Consider the following 21,962-nt stretch of genomic DNA (forward strand, 5'->3'; position numbering starts at 1 on the left):
TGGAGAGGAAGGGCGCGACCAAGCGAGGAATGCGACGCCACGATTCTCTTCGAACAGTTGAGATTGAGGGGAAGCGGCCTCACTTCTCTCCTCCTCGCTTCGGTTCACCTGCTCCTGGGGACGAAGCGAAGAGGAGAGAGAATGAGAATCGGGCGAAGTCAGCCTCGTCGGCCATGTTCAATCCCGCACTTCTCCGAAAATTCGGCCATCCGTTAGAGATATCGCTGTATGGGTGATTCTTTTGGGTTTTGCAGCGTACTGCCTATCGTTTCAGCCTTGTTTTGTGATAGGACGGACAGAATTGATAGAATAGAACGGACATAAATGTTTCTTTGGCTAAGGGACCTTTATGGTCGGAGGCGAATCAGTCCGCGATCCTCCGCGCGTGGCGCGTGGACGTGACCTAAGAGCGTGAGCTGATTCACCGATTGCAAAGGAACCTTCCTGCTGACCGCGTGAATGGGGCGCGGAATGGGGTACAACTCAGGAACGAAGTGGAAGGTAGAAAGAAAGCTCAACGCTCCGATTTGGTCAGAAAAACACCAATTTTTATTCGTATTCAGCCTGTTACAAATATTTATTGTTCAATAATTATTTACTTCAATAGACCCTTTCCGAAATTCAGTGACATCTGGTGGTTTGTAAAGTAGTTAAGGTTTTGCCATATCAATGGCGGAAATGAACTTGTATCGGTACCGTCACTTTCGCAAGTCAACGGCACGCGAGGAGTTGTTCAGTGTGAGTTCTTTCTCGATCACTTTCAGTTCTATGGTGACCAAGAACCTGCATTCAGAACAAAGCTCCAACCCACTCAGGCCGATTGTGTGCCGCCCACAGATTGACTGAATCTGAGTTATTAGAAATAATCGCTTACGTTGCTCTTGCGTTCCATTCCTACGCCGCGTCGTACTGACCCCCAGAATGTACAGGCCTCGCAAGATCCGCTTAGGAGCATCTTCAACGTCTTCCTTCATCAGTCACTAGAAGGCCGTCATTGGTATGGCACAGATGCCAGATGCCGTTCCACAGATGATGATAGTGATCAAAGTGGCCAGACTAAATTTCGGAAATGGTTTATTACACAATAACTGCACATGGAAAACAGAAAATGAGACAAATGGTTAATAGCAAGAAAAATGGGGTTTACCTCTGTGGAAGTTTTATGATTTAAATGATCGTATATAGTGAAACCGTTGGGATTTAAGTCAAAATTTAAACTACTTAAATTCTTATCCCCTTCCCCGGCTTCAGATCAGAATCCTGGGGGAGGCTTCTTTGCTGCTGTACAGTTGCTGGGAAGGAGCATGAGGCATTTCGGGCGTAAGCGGGGGGTGCTTTTATTCGTGGAAAATTGCATTGGAGCAACTGATAAACATAATTTTTTGAAGGCGTGCGACCCGTCGAGTATATACAGATGGTTTTTTCTTCTTTTTTTTTTAAATATAATATATTCTTTAGGGCAGCATGCTGAACTCTCTCGGATAATCTACAGGCAAACCCCGGACTGACCTATCAAGCATTGCTACATTGCACGATACACTGCCGAATACGGGCAATACCCGGCAGCAAATTTGAAGTCCAACGTCACGCAAAAAAAAAAAAAAAAGCTTTTGTAGTTTTTATTATTAGTATTATTTTGATAATGGTGAATGGCATGTGTAGTTGGGATGATTGTAGCTCATGAATCATAATTCATGAATTTCCCTTACCCTTTAAAATTTTGCTATTGTCGCCCTAACCATTACCAATTTGCAAATTACAGAAAAATTATATAGTACAAATAATGACCATACAAGTTCATAGTTTCTTGCCTTCCGATTTACTTCAGTGCTTCGCGCGAAAGTACTTTCAAGAACAAAATGTTCAGCTGGGCTAGTTGGTCCATGACTGGATAGGAGCACCGAAGAACAGGGACGAAGTGAAGGAGGTAACGACAACACCGAACGCTTTTAAGAAGGGTGTGCGAAAATAGTAGTTTTATTTTGATGCTTTGATTCAAGTACGCTGTGAAGGATTAGCAATAAACGACAGGACATACACAAGTAAGTCGCCCATACTGGAGCGTAGGTTTGAATTACGCGCCAATGTCAGACGCCGCCGACGCAAAATGGCCTCACGCCGCCGCCGGTCGAAAAGGGAATCTCGTATACAATTTTTGCTCAGCCCCTCTACCCTCTAATCTTTTCAGCACGCGACTGTGCATTTGTGAAAATGGGCAACGAATTTGCGTAGGCTCTCTAAGGTTTGAGTTGCTTCTCTCTTCAATCTAGGCTTCCACGGAATGACAAGCATGATTTAGCGGATTTCAAGTCCTCGCCTGGCCTCATTGGGCAAGATGGCGCCGATCAGGACGTAAGCAGCGTAAACAACGGAGTGGGTTATCGACGTCGTAATACCGGTAAAACATTCGCGTATCATTAGTTTAATGTCGGTTGAATCATCTTGGCGGTTTCTTAAATAGTGCTAAACAGAGTAAGTCCCAATTTTTTATTGTCAAATGTGATAGATCAGAGTTGTGAATCCTTTTCGATGTGATGACATCAGTTTGAATGAGCGTTCAGCCGTTCAGCGACCCGCCGAAATTCCTAATGATCGACGTCAGTGGTCGGAAATGACTTGGAAATAGACTGCGTGTAACTCTGTACAAGACTCGCGATGTGGAACTCTGTAGGTCTCTCGCTTTCATTGTCTTTCAGAGGGACTATTAAGTGGCGGCGAGCGTAGCATGTCACTGATGGATCTAGCCGGCCGCGCCTGAAGATCGCATCACAGTTGGGCCCCCGTCTGATGGCAGTGGCCATGCCTGGCGTTGTTCCCGACCTCTCTCAAGACCCAGGGGGAAGGCTCAAAGTAAGTGGTGCTGGTTTTTATTCGTAGAGTTCTGTCCTAGACAAGTTTGTCGTATGGTGACTGACAGGACGAGTGCTACAGGGAGGAGTTTCCGTTGTCCGGTCAAAGAAGGGCATCTCGCACGCTCCAGCGAAGAACTGAGAATTAATTCGGACCACCTGGGGATCGTTTGTCGTGCTGCCGAAATCTCAGTGCGTTATTAACCTCAGTCAGATCGCGGGTACCTCGCCCGAGATTCGAACCCGCTACCTGGGGATCCGTCGGCCGACACTTTCCTCAGAGCCGCTGAAAGAGACGCCCTGCCGCTCCCATCGTGCCAGTCCGTGACTGTCAGTGGAACTCACCGCTATCTTCTTCTCTGTCGCAGGGTGTCACGATCGTGAAGCCAATCGTCTACGGCAATGTGGCTCGTTATTTTGGCAAAAAGCGCGATGAGGACGGCCACACGCATCAGTGGACGGTTTACCTGAAACCTTATAAGAATGAGGTGAGTGAAACCAGAAGCGAGGTGGCGCGAGCATGACGTTTGTTTGTTCTTTGGCATTGTATGTGCTGAGGCCGACAGTCTTTTTTTTTTTTTTAACCTCACTAGAAGTTGCAGTGTAGGTGTGCTCGTTCGGTCCTGCACGCTCCATTTTCTCGTGATTAAAATGTTCCGCAAACAAAGAAAGAAAAGAAAAGAAAAAAAGCTGGACAGCAGAAAAATGATAAAATTAGAAGTTTTTTTTTGTTTTTTTGTTATACTTGGTTTTACCTTGCGTTGGACTGCAGCGGACGCTACGAGCCACTGGAACCAATCCATAGCTCGGAGGGTGTCACGTGACCTTGATTGGGCAGAGCTAGGCAAAAGGAGTGTGAAGTCACGTGTCATGCTTGGAGCGCTCAGTTGGCACCGGTAGTAATTGCAGCGTCCACTGCGGTCTAACGTAACGTAAGACGGAGTATAAGGAGAACTTACAATTGTCTTTCCTGTCATGTGTCTGTGCAGTGTCTGCACAAATCTTCGCTGTAACAGGTTTTTGGCATGTCTTAGTGTTTTGGTGTCTATTACAGTGACAATCGCCCTTTGTAATCCTATTGGCTAGTTCCAGCAAATATGGGGTGCACTATGTAGATGGTGGTCGGATGTGTGATCATTTTGTCGTGTGTGTTGCAGTTCAGCAAGATCATCCCGTGTTCCAATACACAGTATTGTGTGTTGGACTTGACATTTTTTAAGATGTGTGAGCTGCTAACAAACATTTTAAAACACCAACCTGTTAACTGTTCATGCAGGGAAATTAAAAAGATGACATTAAGATGAATGAACGAACCAGGCTTGCAATGTTGACCTTTGGTGGTTTTATGAAGGCCATCCACATATTCACTTGATTTTATTTACACTAAAATACCGCAGAAGCGCTTACTATTAACATTTCCCAAGCTTGGAAATTCTACAAGTTATACATTAAGCGCCCGATTTGACCGAACAAGTGCCCATGTCTAGATTAACCCAGTTTCCAGTGAAAGGGGGGTGGGCACTTCCTGGTATTTTACGGTATGTGCATATTGTAATTAAATGTGTTGGACAAATCTTGGACTCATTCGCATAGTAAATAGTGGTAAGGCGGCGCTACACTTCTTTGGACAGTACGGCGATGCTTTGCACCTACATCTAGTTTGTTTGCAGTGCTTCATAAATACCAAACAGACAATATCTGAATTCATAACACGTTTGAGTGTTATGAATTCGGATATTGTCTGTCATTTGACGTCAAGCAGTAAAATTTCAAGTTGCTAAGAAGTTGTTTACTTCGTGATTGGAACCGAGTAGACTCTGGACATCTGTATACAGCAGCAATTGCTAAGTAGCCACTTCAGCAAAAACATCCTGCACTTGTCATGCACTATAAAAAAAATAAATTGAGCAACAAAGTTTTTGGCAGGTGCCAACTACGAAAGAAAATTCGTCGGACGCTCGGACGGAACTGATATAACAGTCGTGCACATGCGCGAAAGCCAGGATAAAGTATTCATATTGCACACCACATACTGACATCTGTTAAACCCAAAATAAAGCAACGTTTAACCCACCTTTGCTGTAAGAACTAATCCTTAAAGTCTACACGAGAGTACCTGTTGACCACCCGCCTTCTGTCACAACTTTTGTGACTTCCGTTTAGGGCTAGTTTTATCTTGCTAAGCGAATGCAGTGCTGCCACCTATCATGTCAACTTTTACAGTAACTGTCGCATTTGAGGGCACGGAGAACCGTGAAAATGATCCGGCCACTATGCTTACGTGACACACTCCATGGAGAAGGTATTGTCAGTGTTAAGTACAAGACAAGTTTCTCTGGCGAAACGCCCATGACACTGTTAAAGCGAGCATGTTGTGCAATGGATCTGGTAACGAGCTAACGCAGATTGTGCTTTCTTTGTTGCCTTAATTTCCGTTATAGAGATCGTAGGGGATCACTTTGGCTCTGTGTGTTCTACTAGCTGGTGTTTATCAGCCCCAGTTGCGCATGTTACGAGCCTACTCAATCGAAACCCATCACCCTTTTCATACTTTGGAGATGGGCCGTGAGGGCACCGACATCATACCTGTAACTTGCCAATACCCAAGGGAGATGAGGCAATGACATACCGTAATTATGTTCAGTCGGGGATGGAACTGCTGCATCAATTGTGCCATTGTGCACCTAATGGCTTTTTTTTCTTGCACCACACCGATACAAAACTATAAATAAGAACGAAATTGCGCCAAGGTGCGCCCAAACTGAAATTATAAACGAGCCTCGTCGAAATTACCCGTCTTGCAGTTTCTGTTGGCAACATTGAGACCGGTACTTCTGGCCCAAAGGGGACGCCAGTGGATCTGAATCCAAAGCTCTGTATCCGAAGGTTGCTGCTGCCAACGTCGTACTGGTTATACTTAGTTTCAGCTGAAAGGGGCACTGACACCCCAAAGGTCTTAATTTTTTTTTTGTTTTCTAAAACAATGCAAGTTGTAGTCATAAATGTGCAAAAAAATACCACAAAAAATTTTTTTTTTCTTATGCGTGCATGCACCTTTTTATTTGTGGCATTCTCCTCTTCTGAATTTCCCGCTTCTTTTTATTTGTGACGCAACGTTTCTATAATATTTAATAACGGCATTCGTAAAACATGTTTTTTTTTTACGCAGTTGCGAAAGCACTACAGCCCTTTTTTTTTTAAATACCAAAAATCAGAGTCCGGTGTGATGTCGCCTCCTGACTTTTTATCCTCCCTCGGAGAACATGGCGTTGCTCGGCACATCCACCGAGGATGATCGGGGAATCGGACAAAGGAGTCTTTTATAGGTGCCCGACGACCTCTCCGACTTCGAAAAGGAAATCTTCAAACGGTGAAAACAACTGGGTGTGGTGTTTGTGTACCGTAATTTCGTTTCTAACTCCGCCGGAGCAGCCTTTCACGCAGAACCGGTTGGACGTGGCCCCCCACGTCGCTCACAAAAGTCCACTGTGCTGACTGCACATTCTCTTCGAATTCCCACCGTTTCAAAGAATTTGGGATCGCTGAAAGGGCCCTAAAAGAACTTCAAACTCGAAAGTGAAGCGTCTTCTGCTCGCAGCGATAGGCGGAACAGACGGAGGAGAGTGGTTGTTCGTGGGACGCAGGCGAACACGACACTTCGGGTGGGGACAGTTTGGAGGCGTGAAAGAAGCTTGAGTTGCCGGACAACTTAATCTTTGACGTCACTGCATTGGTGCTGATTGCGTGGGAAATTTAAATTCGGCTTTGAGTAATTGTATTTTTTTACCTCACAAACACTGAGTTCCCAATTTCGAAGGTAATGTCCGGGCATTGTTTTCAATTGTTTCGGATAATAAAAAAAAAAATTATTTTGACCCGTCAGTGGACACTGACAGGATATTTATGCTCGCCGAGGTTTATAGTTGTACGTGACATGTGAGAGCCCAACTACCCAGAACGGAATTGGCGGCTCGAAATTCGGTTTCTTTCCGCCCGAAAACTGCCGATCAAGAACTGGCCGGTTTGAGCTGTGCTCACTCTCTTTTTTGCGGTCACGGGCTGTTTTCTAAGGTGCAGACACAACCACCAAATTTAATCGAAGTCGTGGGTCATTCAAGGCACACGCTCAATACTAAAAATAGACTGGAAATATGACACCCATCTTTTGTGGCCTCTAAACAGCTGCAAATAGGTGGATTGTACCCGTTTGTTTATATTTGCTTCTTTGCAAATCGGTTCCACCACGTTTTGTAAAGTCGTGTAGATTTGCTTCATATGTTTTGTGTAATGTTCATGTAATTTCGCGAAAAATGCCTTAAATTGAATTTAGTTGAACATTCGTAAAATTGAACAGGAGGATGGCGCTTTAGTTTAGAAGAGGGAGGAGGGTAATAAAAAACATTGTCAGATTCGAAGGCCGATACCTGCCTAGCATGCTATTTCCCAGAGGGAAAGCAGCGTGTAACAGCCTCGATTGTTGGCAGGGGTTTCCCATTCCTGCAGTGACGTGATGTGAGGCTGGAGGTAACGATTCCTCAGGTCGCAAAAATCGGGAAATGACCATAGCATGGGTTTGACGGTCGGCCGAGCCCCTGTCGTGCACGTTGAGCCTGTGACTGTTGGGGTGGCTTTGGCTCCTTCTTGCGGTTCATTGTCTTTGCTGTCAACGGGGGTTTGATGTGTACGTCTCCGGTAGGTTCGCCATTTGGCAAGGACGTCCTCGGTGAGCGCGGCTCCCACGTGTGCTTGATGGAGCAGTATCTGGGCGCCAGGCGGTAGTCGCTGCGGCAACGGGTGATTGATGACTGGTACTTGCTTCTTCAAAGTATACCTCTTCAGTCCTGCTTGGCTGCGCTAATGCGGGAGGCCTGATCGAGGTCGTCTGGTGAGGGCACAATCTCGGAGTCCGGGACGGAGCGGTCGTTCTCGCTCTCGCTTGCCAACGCGCGCACGGCTTTGTTGTCAATAATGCCTGCGTGTCCTGGCACCCAGTCGACCCTCACCTCCACTCTGTGGCATTCATAAAACATGAGGCTCGTGCTCCTGATGTGGATGAGCGTCCCAATACGATGGGTATTGCTGAGTTGGTTGATAACTTCCCTGCTATCTGTGTAAATGACAACACATTCATTCACCCGCCTGTCGTAGCCCCTGACACGTCTCTTCGTGCACCTTAAGTACTGCAGAAAGGATCGCAAACACCGCGAGGACCCTCATCCATTCCTCGAACGGTCGAGAAATGGGGTCTCCAGTCATGGTGAGGTTGACCTTGGCTCGTTCCACATTGTGGCCACGCACAATAAGGAAGCTGGTCTTTTCTGGGGACGGCTTCATGCTGGTGGAGGCAAGGTAGCGATCAACGGTGTCCAAGGCTCGTTGCATGGTGTCTCGTACCACTTCTGTGGTTATGCCCGCGCCCTTGGGGTCCACCCAGAGTGTGATGTCGTCCGCATAGAATGACAGGATAGTTCTACCTCAAGTCCCCTCATCACTATCTGGCGGTCAGAAAGGTCTTGGGTTGTTTTAAGCCGGAACTGATTTCAAACTGCGGGCTGCTAGAAACGACCATATGAAGTTGGTGATCCTTGTGCCGGCCTGGCCCCCTTGAGAGCCAGAGCAGCAGAAATGAGGTCTTGATTCAAGACCTCATTTTGCTGCTTTCAGCCTGCTTCAAGCTGCAGTTTTTTTTGCTCTCAAGGTTGTTCCAAAGCTGCTTTGCCCAGTTCCATCCCTGTGCAGTCTTTTAGCACGTGTCTTTTTACGTGCGAGGCGAGCCTTTGCCCAAGGACAAGATGTTTCTCACTGAGCTCGTTCCTTGGCCTGTAGGACATGTCGACCTACGTCAAGAAAGTACACTTCAAGCTTCACGAGAGCTACCCAAACCAGAATAGAGGTAAACGTGTTTGCATTGTTTGTGACTAAGCAACTTTTTCCCTTTCTTTGCATTTTAGTAAAAAAAAAGCTAGCATTTTTTTTGACAGAGGAGATGTTTCAGAAATTATTGTTATTTTTTGTTTATATTGTGGCACAATACTTACGAAGCTGCTCCAAATAGACGGTGCCATTGCTTTGAAATTATGATGTAGTTCAGCAGTTGGACATTGCAAACATATAAAGAAAAGCAAAAAGTTACTGAATTGCAAATTGTTTGATTTTACTTCGAACAATGCATATGTTTGCATGCTCCACAGTGGTGACAAAACCTCCATACGAAGTGACTGAGACAGGGTGGGGTGAATTTGAAATTGTCATCAAGATTTACTTTGTGGACAGCACAGAGAGACCTGTGAGTAGAAACCTTCATCCCTTTCACACACCAAACTTGAATACTTCTTTGAGCTTACACTCTCAAAGTCGATTTTAAACTAGATTTTAAACGCAAGCACATCACTTCCAAATAAGCGTGGCATGCAAGCAGTTTTGTATAGCTTGGTGTGTGCCATATTCTTTCAGGTGACAGTGTATCACATCTTGAAGCTCTTCCAGAGTGAGACCAACATCATGTTGGGAAAGAAGCAGCTGGTTTCCGAGTCTTACGACGAGCTTGTAAGCCCTCCAATGCGTCGATATGCCTTTGGTCACATGTGCATGCAGGCTGTCGTTTGTGTGAAAGCGCCGAGGTTCTCAGAAGTGCAGAGATCAAGTTGATTATTTCATGATTGCTGGTTCGTGGCACACCTCCCAAGTGTGGACAACATAGGTCGTCCACTATGCCGAACTTGATTCTAAAAAATATATTTTAATTTTACAGCGAAACTGTTTATGGCTAGGGCTTTGTGGATTTTTCGTGTGCACTGACTGAAAACTTTATGCTTGCACCGCCGCATGCGCCGCACGTGCACGTTTTCCCCGTAGAAAAGATTCAAAGTAAATAACCAAAATAAAAAGTTGTTGAATGCGCTTGCAAGATGCCATTTGTTTTAGCCTCTTGCTTTAGAACAGTTACTGCTGCAGACAGTGGCATGTGCGGCGCGTGGAACACCATTCCCTGCATTCTCCTCGGTGCTTGGGTAATTTAGCAATAGGTCTAGATTAGTCATCAAAGTGATAACTAATTAGCTCAATAGATTAGTTATCAACAGGCACCATTTTTAAGATCAGTAGACTCTCGGGTAGATAATAAAGGTTTCTCGAAGATTTGCCGCCGTGCAACCAGGGTCGGCCATGTCTACGCTCGCACAGCCCTCTCTTTGTCGTCGTTCCACGCGCTTGCGTGCATAGTTTCCTTTCCTTCCGCTCTTCCGAAGTGCTGGTCTTGTCGCGCTTGTCTACTTTCCGCCAGGTGGCAGTCCCGTCGTGCGTGTCTAGCTTCCTCCGGCACCTCGGAGTGGGTCTGTGTCGTCTGCTAAACAGCTTCGCTCGTCATCCACCTCCACAGAGTGGAATGGCTCATGAATATTTGTACTCTTTAGTACAAAGGAACTGCAATTGTTGAGCTCGTGGTTTAAAGTTGGCTGTACATTTTCCTTTTTACATTGACCTTTGGGATTTAGGGCTTGGAATGTTTCTCCATTCGAAATGCCGTAACAAGGGCACCTGCTTACAAAAGGTCCAGAGCAAACAGCTGCCCATGGGGAAGAAATAAAATGGGAAAAAATGTGGGGTAACATTTATTTTGGGATTTTACAGTGAACATATTTTATACAAAAATATGCAATAAGCATGCGGGCAGCGGCTACGAGCCTGCGTGACATGGAATGCAGTTTTTTTTTATTACTAGCCGACAGCGGTGGAGGCATGCAGCCCGCATGCCTTCACCGCCGTCGGCTGTCCTCTTTTTCACTATAATTTGGCGAACTGGTGGAGGCTACGGCTACGGGAGCATCTGTGTCACTGTGCCAGATGCAAGGCCCGGAGGGACCTTCTGTCGTCTGCGAGCCAAGGGTTGTCTGCTACGAAAACAACCAACTTGGGATGAACGTCCACTGCCACAACATCGCCGTCGCTAGAGTAGCGAGCTCTCCGGGAACAATTCATGAGACTAACATGTGCTCAATTTAGCCACGCATTCGTGGTGGGTGCTAATGCGAAGGCAATGTTTTGAGCGGAAGCAGTGGATTACACGGGTGCGATTGCCAACGGCCGTAGTGCTATGAGGAGAAAAATAATCTGGATCGGATACGGGTGTGGCGTCACTTTTTTGCTTTAAATATTATTGAAACTAATAAATTTGTGAATATGTAATCCTTGTTTTTATATATTCTCAATAGAGATGAAATCGCGCGAGTTCAGTTCCCGTTAAAAGAAAAAGAACCATACTTAGTACCAAGTTATCGTGAAACGGAGTGTAGGTGGTGCTGCGGCATGTGGACTGCTGACACAAGTTTTACGCAGTGTTTGGGCATAGCATGAATTAAATGGGTTGGGCAATATTTTGGTGTTTGCGCCACCCTTGCGGATATGTAGCCAAAAAAGATGGGACGGCCTACCTTGTTCGGGGTGCACATTCGTTAGGGATTTCACTAGTCCGGTGACCCAGAACTGTACCATGGCATTCATGGTAGTATGCATAGAAAGCGTTTAGTTCTGTTTCTTGTAACAATTAGGTATTCTTTAATCTTGAACGTGGTACTGGTACCAGTTAAATTACAATTCACCATGGGAACTTTATTGGTATTGAAATTACTTTTCATTGTGTCGGAGCATTCATTCTTGAGTAGGTCAGTCAAACCTTGTGCTCTTCCAAATGGGCCCAGGCTTGAATCCAGTCACTGTGTGATGGCACGGTGTATCTCAGTACAATGAAAAAATTCACAGTAATAGGTTGTTTGTACTCATTGAACTAAAGTAAAGAGGGAACATTAAGTGAGATCTATTTTATTTAGTGTATGTATTTTTTTGTTGTTGCGGTATTGAACTTGAAAATGCATTGCATGTTTCAGATATTCTCCGAGCCATCAGCGATGATGCAGCAGCTCCTCACAAGCACGCGCCAGCTCACGCTGGGGCCCTACAAGCACGAGTGCGACTGTGAGTTATGCTGGGAATGGTTGCTGAAGCATGCATTGAAATGCCAATTGAACATATATTGGGGGACCTCAAGAAGAAGTTTGCTTAAAGGAGCTGTGCAACAATTTCAGGGCTTTGCTTAAATTTTTGTGGAAGTTGATGCCTGACACTTCTGAAGTGAACTACAGAAAACGGATTTTGCCTGGATACCCTAGTCTTTATTTGAAAAAAAAAAAAAATGAAAAAGATCCAGGTTTTTGCCGCCTCTCAACTCATACGTCATCTTCCAGGTCACGTGCGCAGTGACGTTGATGGGGTAGGCGCGGGGTTCCGGAAAAGTTCCTCTTTTTAGAGCCATCAGTGAGCAGCGAGAACTCATCCACTCGCGACCGCATGACCACGTGCTGGCGGGCACCGCGCGAACAATATGGTGAAAGGAAAAAAAGTCTCATCCGGGTCCGTCCATACCCGTCCGGCCCTGTCCCCCTCCCCCTTTGGCTTCTGGCGGCTGTTCGCAATAGCAGAGAGAGCCGACGGTTTTGTGGACCTAGGATAGATGGCGCCACTAAAACTCCGTATAATAAAAGTTTTGTCGATGATATCAGGTTTTTGACGCTTTTATATATATGTTGGAATGACAAGATTTATAGAGAAGTTACCTTTTATCGAGCAGGTATTCGCACAACTTGCTATCTTTCTACAAGATTCTCCTTTGACGTCACTCCGTGTGTTTCTCATGGCCGCCGCTCGCGGCTGCAGGTCGGGGAATATTCTAAGTTTTGCCTCGCTATTACGCGGCGGAATTGCAACATGTCGGTGAAAGGAGGTTTGTTTTCTGTCATTTGTGACAAGGTGAACAATATCCGAAAAGCAGAAGGTGCCAATTCTTTCAACGTTAAAATCGTTGCACAGCTCCTTTAAGTTTGCTTCACTGCAAGCATTGTACACAATGGGATTTTGAAAAGGAATCTTACGAGAGTTTGTTCATCCGAATAGTCTGTTCAAGTGTTTATTTCACTCTATCACAGTGGCGTCACACGGGTCAGCGGCACCCGGGGCAGTAGCCCGCTGCGACACCGACACCCCCCCCCCCCCTCCCCCACACACTTGCGTGGCTCGCGGCGCCTCCCCCCCCCGCTCTCGTGGCCCGCCACGACACCCCCCTGAGCTCTGCACCCCCCCGCCCCCCCCCCCCCCCCCCCCCCCTTGTGACGCCACTGCGAGCACTACCCTTTGATAGCTCCGGCGCCATTGCAGATTGACAGGGAATGGTTGCTGAGGCATACATTGAAATGCCAATTGAAGAAACTTTGGAAGACCCCAAGAAAAAGTTTTAAGTTTGCTCAACTGAAAGCATTATGCACAATGGGGTTTTGCAAAGAAAGCTTACAAAAGTTTGTTCATCTGAATAGTTTATTCAACAAGAGTTTGTTCAAGTGTTTATTGCACTGTACCACACTACCCTTTGATACATCTAGTGCCATTGCAGAATGGCAGATTTTGGAACCGCACTGAGACAAAACACAATTTTGAGATACCAAACGGCATGAAATTGTCTTCACTAAAATGTTGGGAGCTGCTCAAATCAAGCTCTTGCAAAGAAAATGTCCGATTGATCTTTTTATACACATGTAATGCAGTATTACTCAACCCCCTATCCCTTGCAGGATGCTGAGACATGAGTATGATGGAGCAAGGTTTTGTAGATCGTCCTCTAATCGTGCAGGGTGCATAGTCCTCGCGGAAACATTTGAAAAGTGGAATCGAGTCACTGAAAGCCTCGAACCATTTTGATAAAAACTGGCACGGCACATCCTTGTCCAAATGCAGAAAGAATGATGTGGTTGTGTGATGGGTGCAGGCACGTCTTTAGGACAAAATGTATCCAGAGTCCAGGTTTGGCTGGATTTGCCTAGATCTCAATCTGACTGAACTAGATTGTTTACTGTGAGCAGATACATATCGTAGTCATTCTAACAGATGCCTGTCTTTGCTTGACTGTACAGTTTATGAAGGGCCAACTGCTCTACTAAGGAAGGATCTGAGAGCATAGCAAATGTTCACTTTTTCCGGAAACACAGTCTGAACTGGAACATAGAGCATGATGTTTCATACACTTATTGTTTTAGTGGAGATCTTATTTTATCAACACATCTTAGTTCTAAGCCTCGTCATTCACCAAGCTTCTTGCTTAGGTTGCAGAGACAGGCTTTCCAGTTGCTTTGCAGACTATTGAGGCCCGTTCACACAGTTGCGTTCGGAGCGACCACTATGCTTACAAACGAATGCAACCGGTTGGAACAACGAGTTACCATAGCAACGCAGCGCCAAACGGTCGTTTCGTTCATGTTTGTTCGCAACGGAAGGAGTCGAGTCGGGCTGAACTTTCTCGTTACGTTCGGGAACGACGGGACCGACAGACGAATCACAGGTCGAGGAGAGCTTGGTCGCACGTGTTGCATGCTGGTCTTGCCGGGCTCCTTCTAACTGCAAACATGGCGTCGGTGGTGATCGTCAATGTGGACGGCGTGGTGGAAGCTCATCGTTCCCCGTAAAAGCGCTATCCTTGACTGTGAATTTTCGTCGCGTGTGGTTATGATAACCCAGCACGTACTAGAAGGGAAGATCCACCTACTCGTGCGGCGATCTCGTGGCGGCACTCTCAAGACAGCAGAAACGCCCAGGCCGTCGTGTTTGTTTACTTCGACTACAGCGGTGCTTTCTTAGCATTTGTGACCTCGAACATCACCCAGATTTCTTTTTTGGCGCATTCCATGCGTGTGCTCGAGTTCAAGGTATTACTGGTCCATACTGTATAAAGGATGCGAATCTGCACGCGTTTTCATCACCCAAAAAAGGTGATTAGTGTTGGCAATCCTGGACGCTCGCAACGTCTGCAAAATTATACTTCTATGTTGCTATATCGCTGCTGAGATTACATCGTCTTTTACAATCGTAGAAAAGGCGTGTGGCAAGATTCACACTGTTGGCAAAGTCGTGTATTAAAGTTGTGATCGTGCAAGATGGCGTACTGCATCTTTTTCTTTTTTTAATGCACTACCCTGCAAGCGTATCCTGAAAAAAAGAATAATAAAGCTTGAGGTCATAGAAGACAGTCTGTCCATTTTCCGTTACGCAAGTGAGTGGCAGCGTGTCCCCTTCTTTTTAGAGGCACCGCTGAAACAGGTGTTGGCAACAGAGAGGCAGTCGCCGTGCTGCCGACCCGCTGTGCTTGTTGCAGTGGTAGCAGGAGTGTACGTGCAGCACAGAGCGGTCATCCTTGTCGTTCCGGTCACAACGGACGCAGTCGTGGATAGTGGGTTCGTTTCAGATGTCTGAACCAGCCTTTACAAAGCTATTGTAGGCGCACAGCAGATCTTTGTGATTGTACACCATAGCCGAAACCTCGGGCTGTCTCGGTGAAGACCCCGCGTTGGGCACGAAATTGTCCGCCATGTTTGTAAGCGTAGCTGGGTTGCTTACTATTGGCTAGGAGCAAGAGCTGAAGCTCGTTTCTTATTGGCTGTTGATTCGTGTGGTTGCATGCAGTTGCATGTGTGTGTACACGTCGCGCACTGTTGTCGTTGAAGTCGCAGCGGTTGCATTTGTTCGTAAGCATAGCGGTCGCTCCGAATGCGGGTGTGTGAACAGGCCTTTAGTTGTGCAGGCATTTCAGAAGAATGTTCATGGCTAACTGAAACGAAGTGAACCATAATGTTTGTATTAATAAGTCTAGAGAAAAAGGTGTCCCATGATCCCATGTATTCTTGAAATTGTAGTGATGTAGGATTTATGCTTGCGCAGGACCACAACACATTGCGGCGGGGACAAAGACGAAGAAGAATAAAGCGAGTTAATGGGAATGGCTGCCCCATATTTATTCTGCCCGCCGCGTTAGTACTCAGGTTATTCAGCACACTTGCAGTGCTACAGGAATGACGGGGCATAGAGGCAGATGTCAGTGGTCCTGGTGAGCCCATGAATCTAGCGTCTCTTTGGCCCTCTTCAGGAACTTGCAAGCACCATAGTACCTCTAGTGTTAGGGCTTACAATTTGTCGTGCTGTGGTCCCACCTTTCAAGGGGTGCTCCGGCGATTTTTTGAGCTACCCCAGCTAACTATATTTTCGTAATCACTGGCATTTACCCTTCCGGTATGCTAATTAGTATAGCAAAATTCAGAATAGTTATTGTGAAATCGGCAAGTGAAAATGATGCCAAAACCAACATGCAAAGTTACCCGCGGTTTTCAGTGCCGTGACGTCAGGTCGAGCGGGCAGTGTACAAATGAACTATGCTGAGCATTTGTTTCGTGCTGCTGTGCAGGGGCTGGAGCGAGCTTCTAATGCATTCATTTGACACCATGAAAGTGCTTGAACAAAGTCTTCACTCCAAAGAGTGAACCCCTGTATTTTTTTGCTGAGGTCACTTTTTCATTGTTGCCAGTAGAGACTTTAACTTTGAAAAACACTGTGAGAATCAAAATTGTAAATGCACTAACTTAAAATATATATATATATATTTGCTTAATATTTGGGTTTCTATTCCGGCAATGTTTGTCAGTGTTTAGCAAATTTTCAGGCAAATTGGAGACTATGAAGAAATCACCAGAGTACACCTTTAAGTCCCTGGAGCAAATGGATGAGTCTCACATCTTTCTGGTCCTCCTCAGGAGCTCGCAAGCACCATAGTTCCACTAGTGTTAATGCTTACGATTAATCATGCTCTGGTCCTGTCTTTACCCTGTGGAGTGAGCGAACGAATGAGTCTTACATCTCTCTGGTCCTCTTCAGAAACCTGCAAGCACCATAGGAAGCGAGCAAGCCGGCCGTGTCGCGGCGGTCGCCTATTGTTCGCCGCGACGTAGCGGTAGCCGCCACAGGAGCATCGGGGCGACGAACAGCACGGCGGGCAGTGTCCCCGTCGTGATTACGAAGGAGTTTGAGGCAGTTACGAGTCCAGAATGTTCCTTCGGTAGCCGGTGCTGTTGGTGCAGAATCATCGGGAAGTAATAGGAACGAACACCACAGAGGACAGTGGGCGATTACGAATCCGGGAAGCTTCTTCGGTAGCCGGTGCAGAATCATCGGGGGGAAGCAATGGCGATGAGCAGCACAGCGGACAGTGTTCCCGGGGTGATTACGACGGGGTTCAAGGCGGTTACGAATCCAGAAAGCTTCTTCCGTGGTGCCAATATGACGAAGAGAAAACTCCTTTGTGAATCTGGCCGCGTGTGCGACGTGAAGGAGGTCCGTTTCGACGGACAAGTGGATGTCACGGAGCGCTGTACTCTGCAAACAAAATTAAGCGCACCCGCAAAAAAATTTTGTTGGCGTTGAGTGGACTGCGGTAATTATGCACGTTTATTTCTGAATCAGCTTGACAATAACTGGGCGATTTTTTTTTTGCGCCGTTCCGCGATTCTCTTACTATCTTCCTGTAGGCTGATGGAAACATCCAAGGGTACGCTTAGGTGGGCGACCGCATTCCGCTTCTCGATTTCGGTTGAGTATTTGCTGCATACTTTAGAGTTTGTTGTCGGTGTCGATGCTGTTCCATTGTCGCTAGAATAGAAAAAAAGTTAATTGTATTATTTGTCAGCAGCTTAAACAAAGCACAAACTGGAAAGTAAGAAACGCCACTAACCTGTATGGACGCACAAGTCGCACCCAGGTCGCGCAGCACTCCACCTCGTACGGCTTTGAAGGGACGATGTAGTACTTCGTGCCGTGCGCAATCTTCGACGTACTGTTGCAGCCGACCACGCAGCTATTGTTGCGGCTTTCTTGGTGTGGAATAGCCATCTCAGAAATTACAGCGCTAACCCACTACAACGCTACAACGCACAATTAATGCAGCGACTGGCAGAAGCTCCCCGATGCAATGGATCTGTTTGCCGCTAGGGGCGCCCTGGTCGGGGTTTGAATTAGATCCGCACGGTTTCTATAGTACCACTGGTCCTAGGGCTTATGGTTAGCCGTGCTCTGCTTCCGTGTTTACCCTTTTGAAGCGAAGGGACGAGTCTCACATATTTTTGCGTCCTCCTGGGGAACTTGCAGTTGAGGAGAAGAAGGAGAAGACCCTGCACGCCATCCTGTCGGCCAAGAACAAGATCCGGCTGGAGGTGGCCGACCTGAAGGAGCGGCTCAAGGTGGCCAGAGAGACCATCGACAAGTACAAGACGGAGATCAGCAAACTCGAGTCCCAGGCAGAGGTCGACCCCGGAGGAAGCGTAGCTGCCACTTCCTGATCTCTCCCCTCTCCCATTTTATGCCCCTGCCCCCGTTGGTGCAGGGGTCTCCAACCATTGTTACCTGCGCTAATAAATATTAAGACGAATGGTGGGTCTTCCTTTCGTTATAAGTTGTTTCTGATTATTTATTTATTTTATTTAATAAGCTTCAAAGACGACATACATCCTCGGTTTTCTGCAGGGAAGATAATCTTCTTAGTGCCGTCCTCTCCAAAACTGTGAGGGGAGCCTTGCGGGAGCAAGCCGAAAGGTGGAGGGGATATGGGTTAGGAGAAAGCCACAAAAAGTGGAAAGTGTGAGGTGTATGTTGGGGGCCGTTAGCCTGCAGTGTCCAGAGGCCATTATTGTAGGAAAATGGTAAAGGTACAGATATACCAACTATACACACAAATATACACGCATCACTAGAACTTGACTATCAGGGAAAGACAAATCACGAATACCTCACTGGCACACCTTTCTATTATCGGTTACATCTGGTTGGGGCATGGTCGGCTTTCACAGACTGGTGAGCTGAGCGTTATCAGGCTGTGGTTCATCTGTCGTGTGCAAACATTGATCTCTGTGAATGGGTGTTATTTGGTGACGGCACTTCCTGAGTGAAGGTATGTCTGAGACTCGTGAGCAGGTAATTTATGCTACTGCCTTTCCCGACATTGTTCTGCCAATATTATGATGCTATATGCACCTGCTTATAATGCTCGCCTCAGCAACCTGGAAAATATGCTTAGCTTGAGCTTCATTTGCATGAACAGTATAATAAAGTGCAGTTAATTAACTTCACTAGATTTTGCAGGGTTTCGTCTGGCTCAACAATGTCGGTGTGTCTGAATTACGAGGCACATTTTTTTAACTGTTGCCATGAATAGTTTTTGTAGGTGTCTGGGCCGGCTTGCTTGAAACGAAATGAGCTTGTTCATATTTATGACAGTCTGGAAGTAAGCACTGCCAAAGTTAGTGCACAGGCAAAGAAAAGTAATAGCAAATACTTTACTAGGGGGAATACATCCTACTTCCCGATAAGCCAATGGCCTCAGCACGGACGGTTTGGTGCAGTTTGAATGGCTGGATGACCTTGGGCTTTCCGAATTGAATTGGCAGTGGTGCTAGGCGCCACCTATTGCCATGGACGTCGCAGTTATCAGGCATTCGCGCGGGCGGGCGAACGGCGCTCTCCGAGCCGTTCGGTCGATGCACGTGTTTGCTCAATATGTGTCGTGGCTTGTTCCCTAAATATTTTTAAAGCAAAAATAAGTGTTTTCTTTTATTTCGGCGCAGCGAGACGTTTAAATTACCAGGGGAGAAATAGGCGCAGTAGGCGCGCTGCCTAATGCAAATGAGAGGAGTAGGATCTATTCCCCCTAGTAAGGTATTTGGTAATAGCATGTGAAGGTTACGTCAAATGACTTGAGCACCCCAGCCTTGGCAATTGTTTTATTTTAATTTGAATAAGGCTGACTTATTTCCTTTCGAGCGAGCAGGCCCTGGTCAGCAGCAACACTGATAATGTTCGGGCGAGGGAAAATGGTGCTCGTTTCTAACGAACTAATCTTGATTTCAGCTATGGTCGGAGCGTGGCCGTTGTTACGAGCCAAAGGTCCAATCAAAGAGCGCAAAAAGGGCAACGTCATGGCGTTCCCCGCTCTTGATAGGACGAGCCGGCGGAGGAGCATGCACTGAAAGATGGCGAACACCGTTGGTTCTATCAACTGCTGAGAGTACGCCATGACGGTGTGCCTTTTTCGCCGTTAGATTGGCCCTTCGGCTCATAACATCGTCCACACTCGGACCTAATGTGTAGGAGGGGTGTCGCGAACTTTTGTCGAACCGGATTTTTAGGTCGAACTTTCGGGATTCGACTGGGTCGAACCGGTTCGACGAACCTTCGAGACTTTTCACCAGATTCAACCGGTTCGACTTTGCGGACAGTGTGTCCAGACCTTGATACAAGCTTGTCTAGGTTCGGAAAATTAATGTTTATGCAAAGGGTTATTTTATTTTATGAACAGTTGCAATGGACTTCTTCCAAAACCGACGCGCCCCATCGCGGCGAAATACGGCGCAGCGCACTCTGGGAACTAGTTGGCCACTCAGTTTCGGTTTCGACTGAGCAGCTCCATCTCATGCTATCGCGCCGCGACCGAACGCGCTGCTTGCGTTTTCGATTATCTGACCCAGAGTGCAACGCGCGCCGTATTGCATGCAGGGCTTTATGGAAGCAGTAGAAACCAATTCTAATCACTGAAGAAGTTAAGAACTTAATTTTTTTTTGTACTGTGTTAACTGAAATAACCAATCAGCGGTGCCCTTAATTCATCCCTTAGCCATCACCATTCAATCCGAAGCCAACTGGCCAGCCTGTCGCGGATGCGCACACGAGTCGAACCTCAATACAAGGTTCGTCGAAATTTCCACAAAAAGGTCGAAAAAGTCGAACCTGGTCGAACTCGAACCTCGGCCGGTTCGCGACACCCCTACTTTCTAGGCTAGGTGGTACTGAGTGCCCTCATGTCGCGAAGCGGGACATGAAGGCACCCTAGGTGGCGCAAGCTACCCCCCGTTATAAAGGGTTAGCAATGAGTTATTGATAAGTTATCCCTTTATAAAGGGTTAGCAATAAGTTATAAAGGGTTACCATTAGCAACGTTACTAGAACCACTCAGTTGGGAACTTTTATGGAGCCTGTACTGAAAAAAGTGGCTCCGATCCGTACTCGAGAACCGAGCTAATGGCGATCGCAACGCTGCCATTTCTCCCGCAGCGGCCACTCCGGGAACTGCACGGCTGCACATCGAGTCTGGCAAGGGCCGGTGGCGCCATCTCGCAGGGCCATCTCGCAGTAGCTATGCAAAGCAACTTTCATGTTTCAACTCGTCGCTAAAGGTTGGCGCTGTTATCGCATTTGGCTCGGTCTCGGTGAACGCCAGCGGCCCAGGTTTCAATGGCGAGTTTCCCAACTGAGAGTTCCAGTAATGTTGACCATTAGCTTGGCGGCGTGCGCAAACTACAAGGAGCTCTAGGTATCATCATCATCGTTTTTGACGTCACGGGTGGGACAGACCTCACAGTGCAGATCTTGGATCCCTGGGCTGATCAGCTCTCTTCATGCGCTGTTTGGGTAACTCGCGACAAAGCCTGTTTCACGCATTGTGCTTATTTAATGAAATGATATTTGGAGTAGAACATTTTACCAAAGCTTGAAACCGTGGCACGCGTAGTCGCGCTAACAAACACTTTTGGCGCTGAGGTATCGAAGCGCTGGGATGGTCGTGTGCTGTTCTCTACCCTGATAAAACCCGTTCGCTTTACTGACGTCTAACTCCTGGTTAGCTCAGTTGGTAGATTGTTCCACTGGAATTGGAGAGCAGGGTTAAGCAGTTTCGCGATACAAATGTATCGCGATAGTATTTCAGAAATACATTTCGTATCTGTATTTCTGTATCGCGATACCTTTTTTTCACTAGTATCTGTATTCCTGTATCGAAATGCATTTGTAATGTTTCTTTGTATCGCGATACAATCAGGGTGAAATGTATTTCGTTACATTTGTTCAGAAATACAACCACCCCCCCCCCCCCCCAACCCGACAAAAAAAAAAAAAAAAATAAAAACCCGAACGCACTTCTTTTTTTTCTTTTTTTTTCTTTTTTACTTTTGAGGGCACTAGGGCCAAGGAGATGCTGGGCATTGTTACCATGGTGACCAAGGTTCCTTCCGATTCTCCGAACTATTTTTTAGGCGTCCTCTTCTCTCTTCTGAGAAGTGTTGCGTAGTCGGGGATTCGAAGCAGGTGGCGTGCCAGGAGTGGAATCATAGCATCGTCTGCCGCAGGTCCTTAGGTAGGAATTTCTTGAATCATTGTTTGCTGGCATTCAATTGCCGCAGCTAACCGTCTCTCTTGCCTTGGCGTGCA

The 21,962-nt window shown here is 46.7% G+C and overlaps 1 protein-coding gene across 2 annotated transcripts; it reads left to right on the forward strand.

Annotated features, from left to right (window-relative positions):
* The first annotated feature begins 2,316 nt into the window (after positions 1-2,316).
* Positions 2,317-18,156, forward strand: LOC8035460 (YEATS domain-containing protein 4). Of its 2 annotated transcripts, none has more exons than XM_029977994.4 (8): positions 2,317-2,472; positions 2,697-2,850; positions 3,218-3,337; positions 8,676-8,742; positions 9,041-9,135; positions 9,303-9,395; positions 11,732-11,819; positions 17,856-18,156. In XM_029977994.4, exons 2-8 carry the CDS (start codon positions 2,788-2,790, stop codon positions 18,044-18,046), a joined length of 717 nt encoding a protein of 238 aa, XP_029833854.2. In that variant the 5' UTR covers positions 2,317-2,472; positions 2,697-2,787; the 3' UTR covers positions 18,047-18,156. The 2 variants fall into 2 exon arrangements, with proteins under 2 accessions (XP_029833854.2, XP_029837987.1); XM_029982127.4 differs by having other exon boundaries at positions 2,320-2,472; positions 2,672-2,850.
* Positions 18,157-21,962: the final 3,806 nt, after the last annotated feature.

The sequence above is a fragment of the Ixodes scapularis genome, unplaced genomic scaffold, assembly GCF_016920785.2.
Source record: "Ixodes scapularis isolate PalLabHiFi unplaced genomic scaffold, ASM1692078v2 PGA_scaffold1__304_contigs__length_218370807, whole genome shotgun sequence".
Lineage (NCBI taxonomy): Eukaryota > Metazoa > Arthropoda > Arachnida > Ixodida > Ixodidae > Ixodes > Ixodes scapularis.

Coding starts and splice junctions, on each gene's coding strand:
- LOC8035460 (XM_029977994.4), top strand. CDS start 2,788: ATGGCAGTGGCCATGCCTGGCGTTGTTCCCGACCTCTCTCAAGACCCA. Junction 3,338..8,675: donor TGAAACCTTATAAGAATGAG/GTGAGTGAAACC, acceptor CTTGGCCTGTAG/GACATGTCGACCTACGTCAA. Junction 11,820..17,855: donor CTACAAGCACGAGTGCGACT/GTGAGTTATGCT, acceptor GGGAACTTGCAG/TTGAGGAGAAGAAGGAGAAG.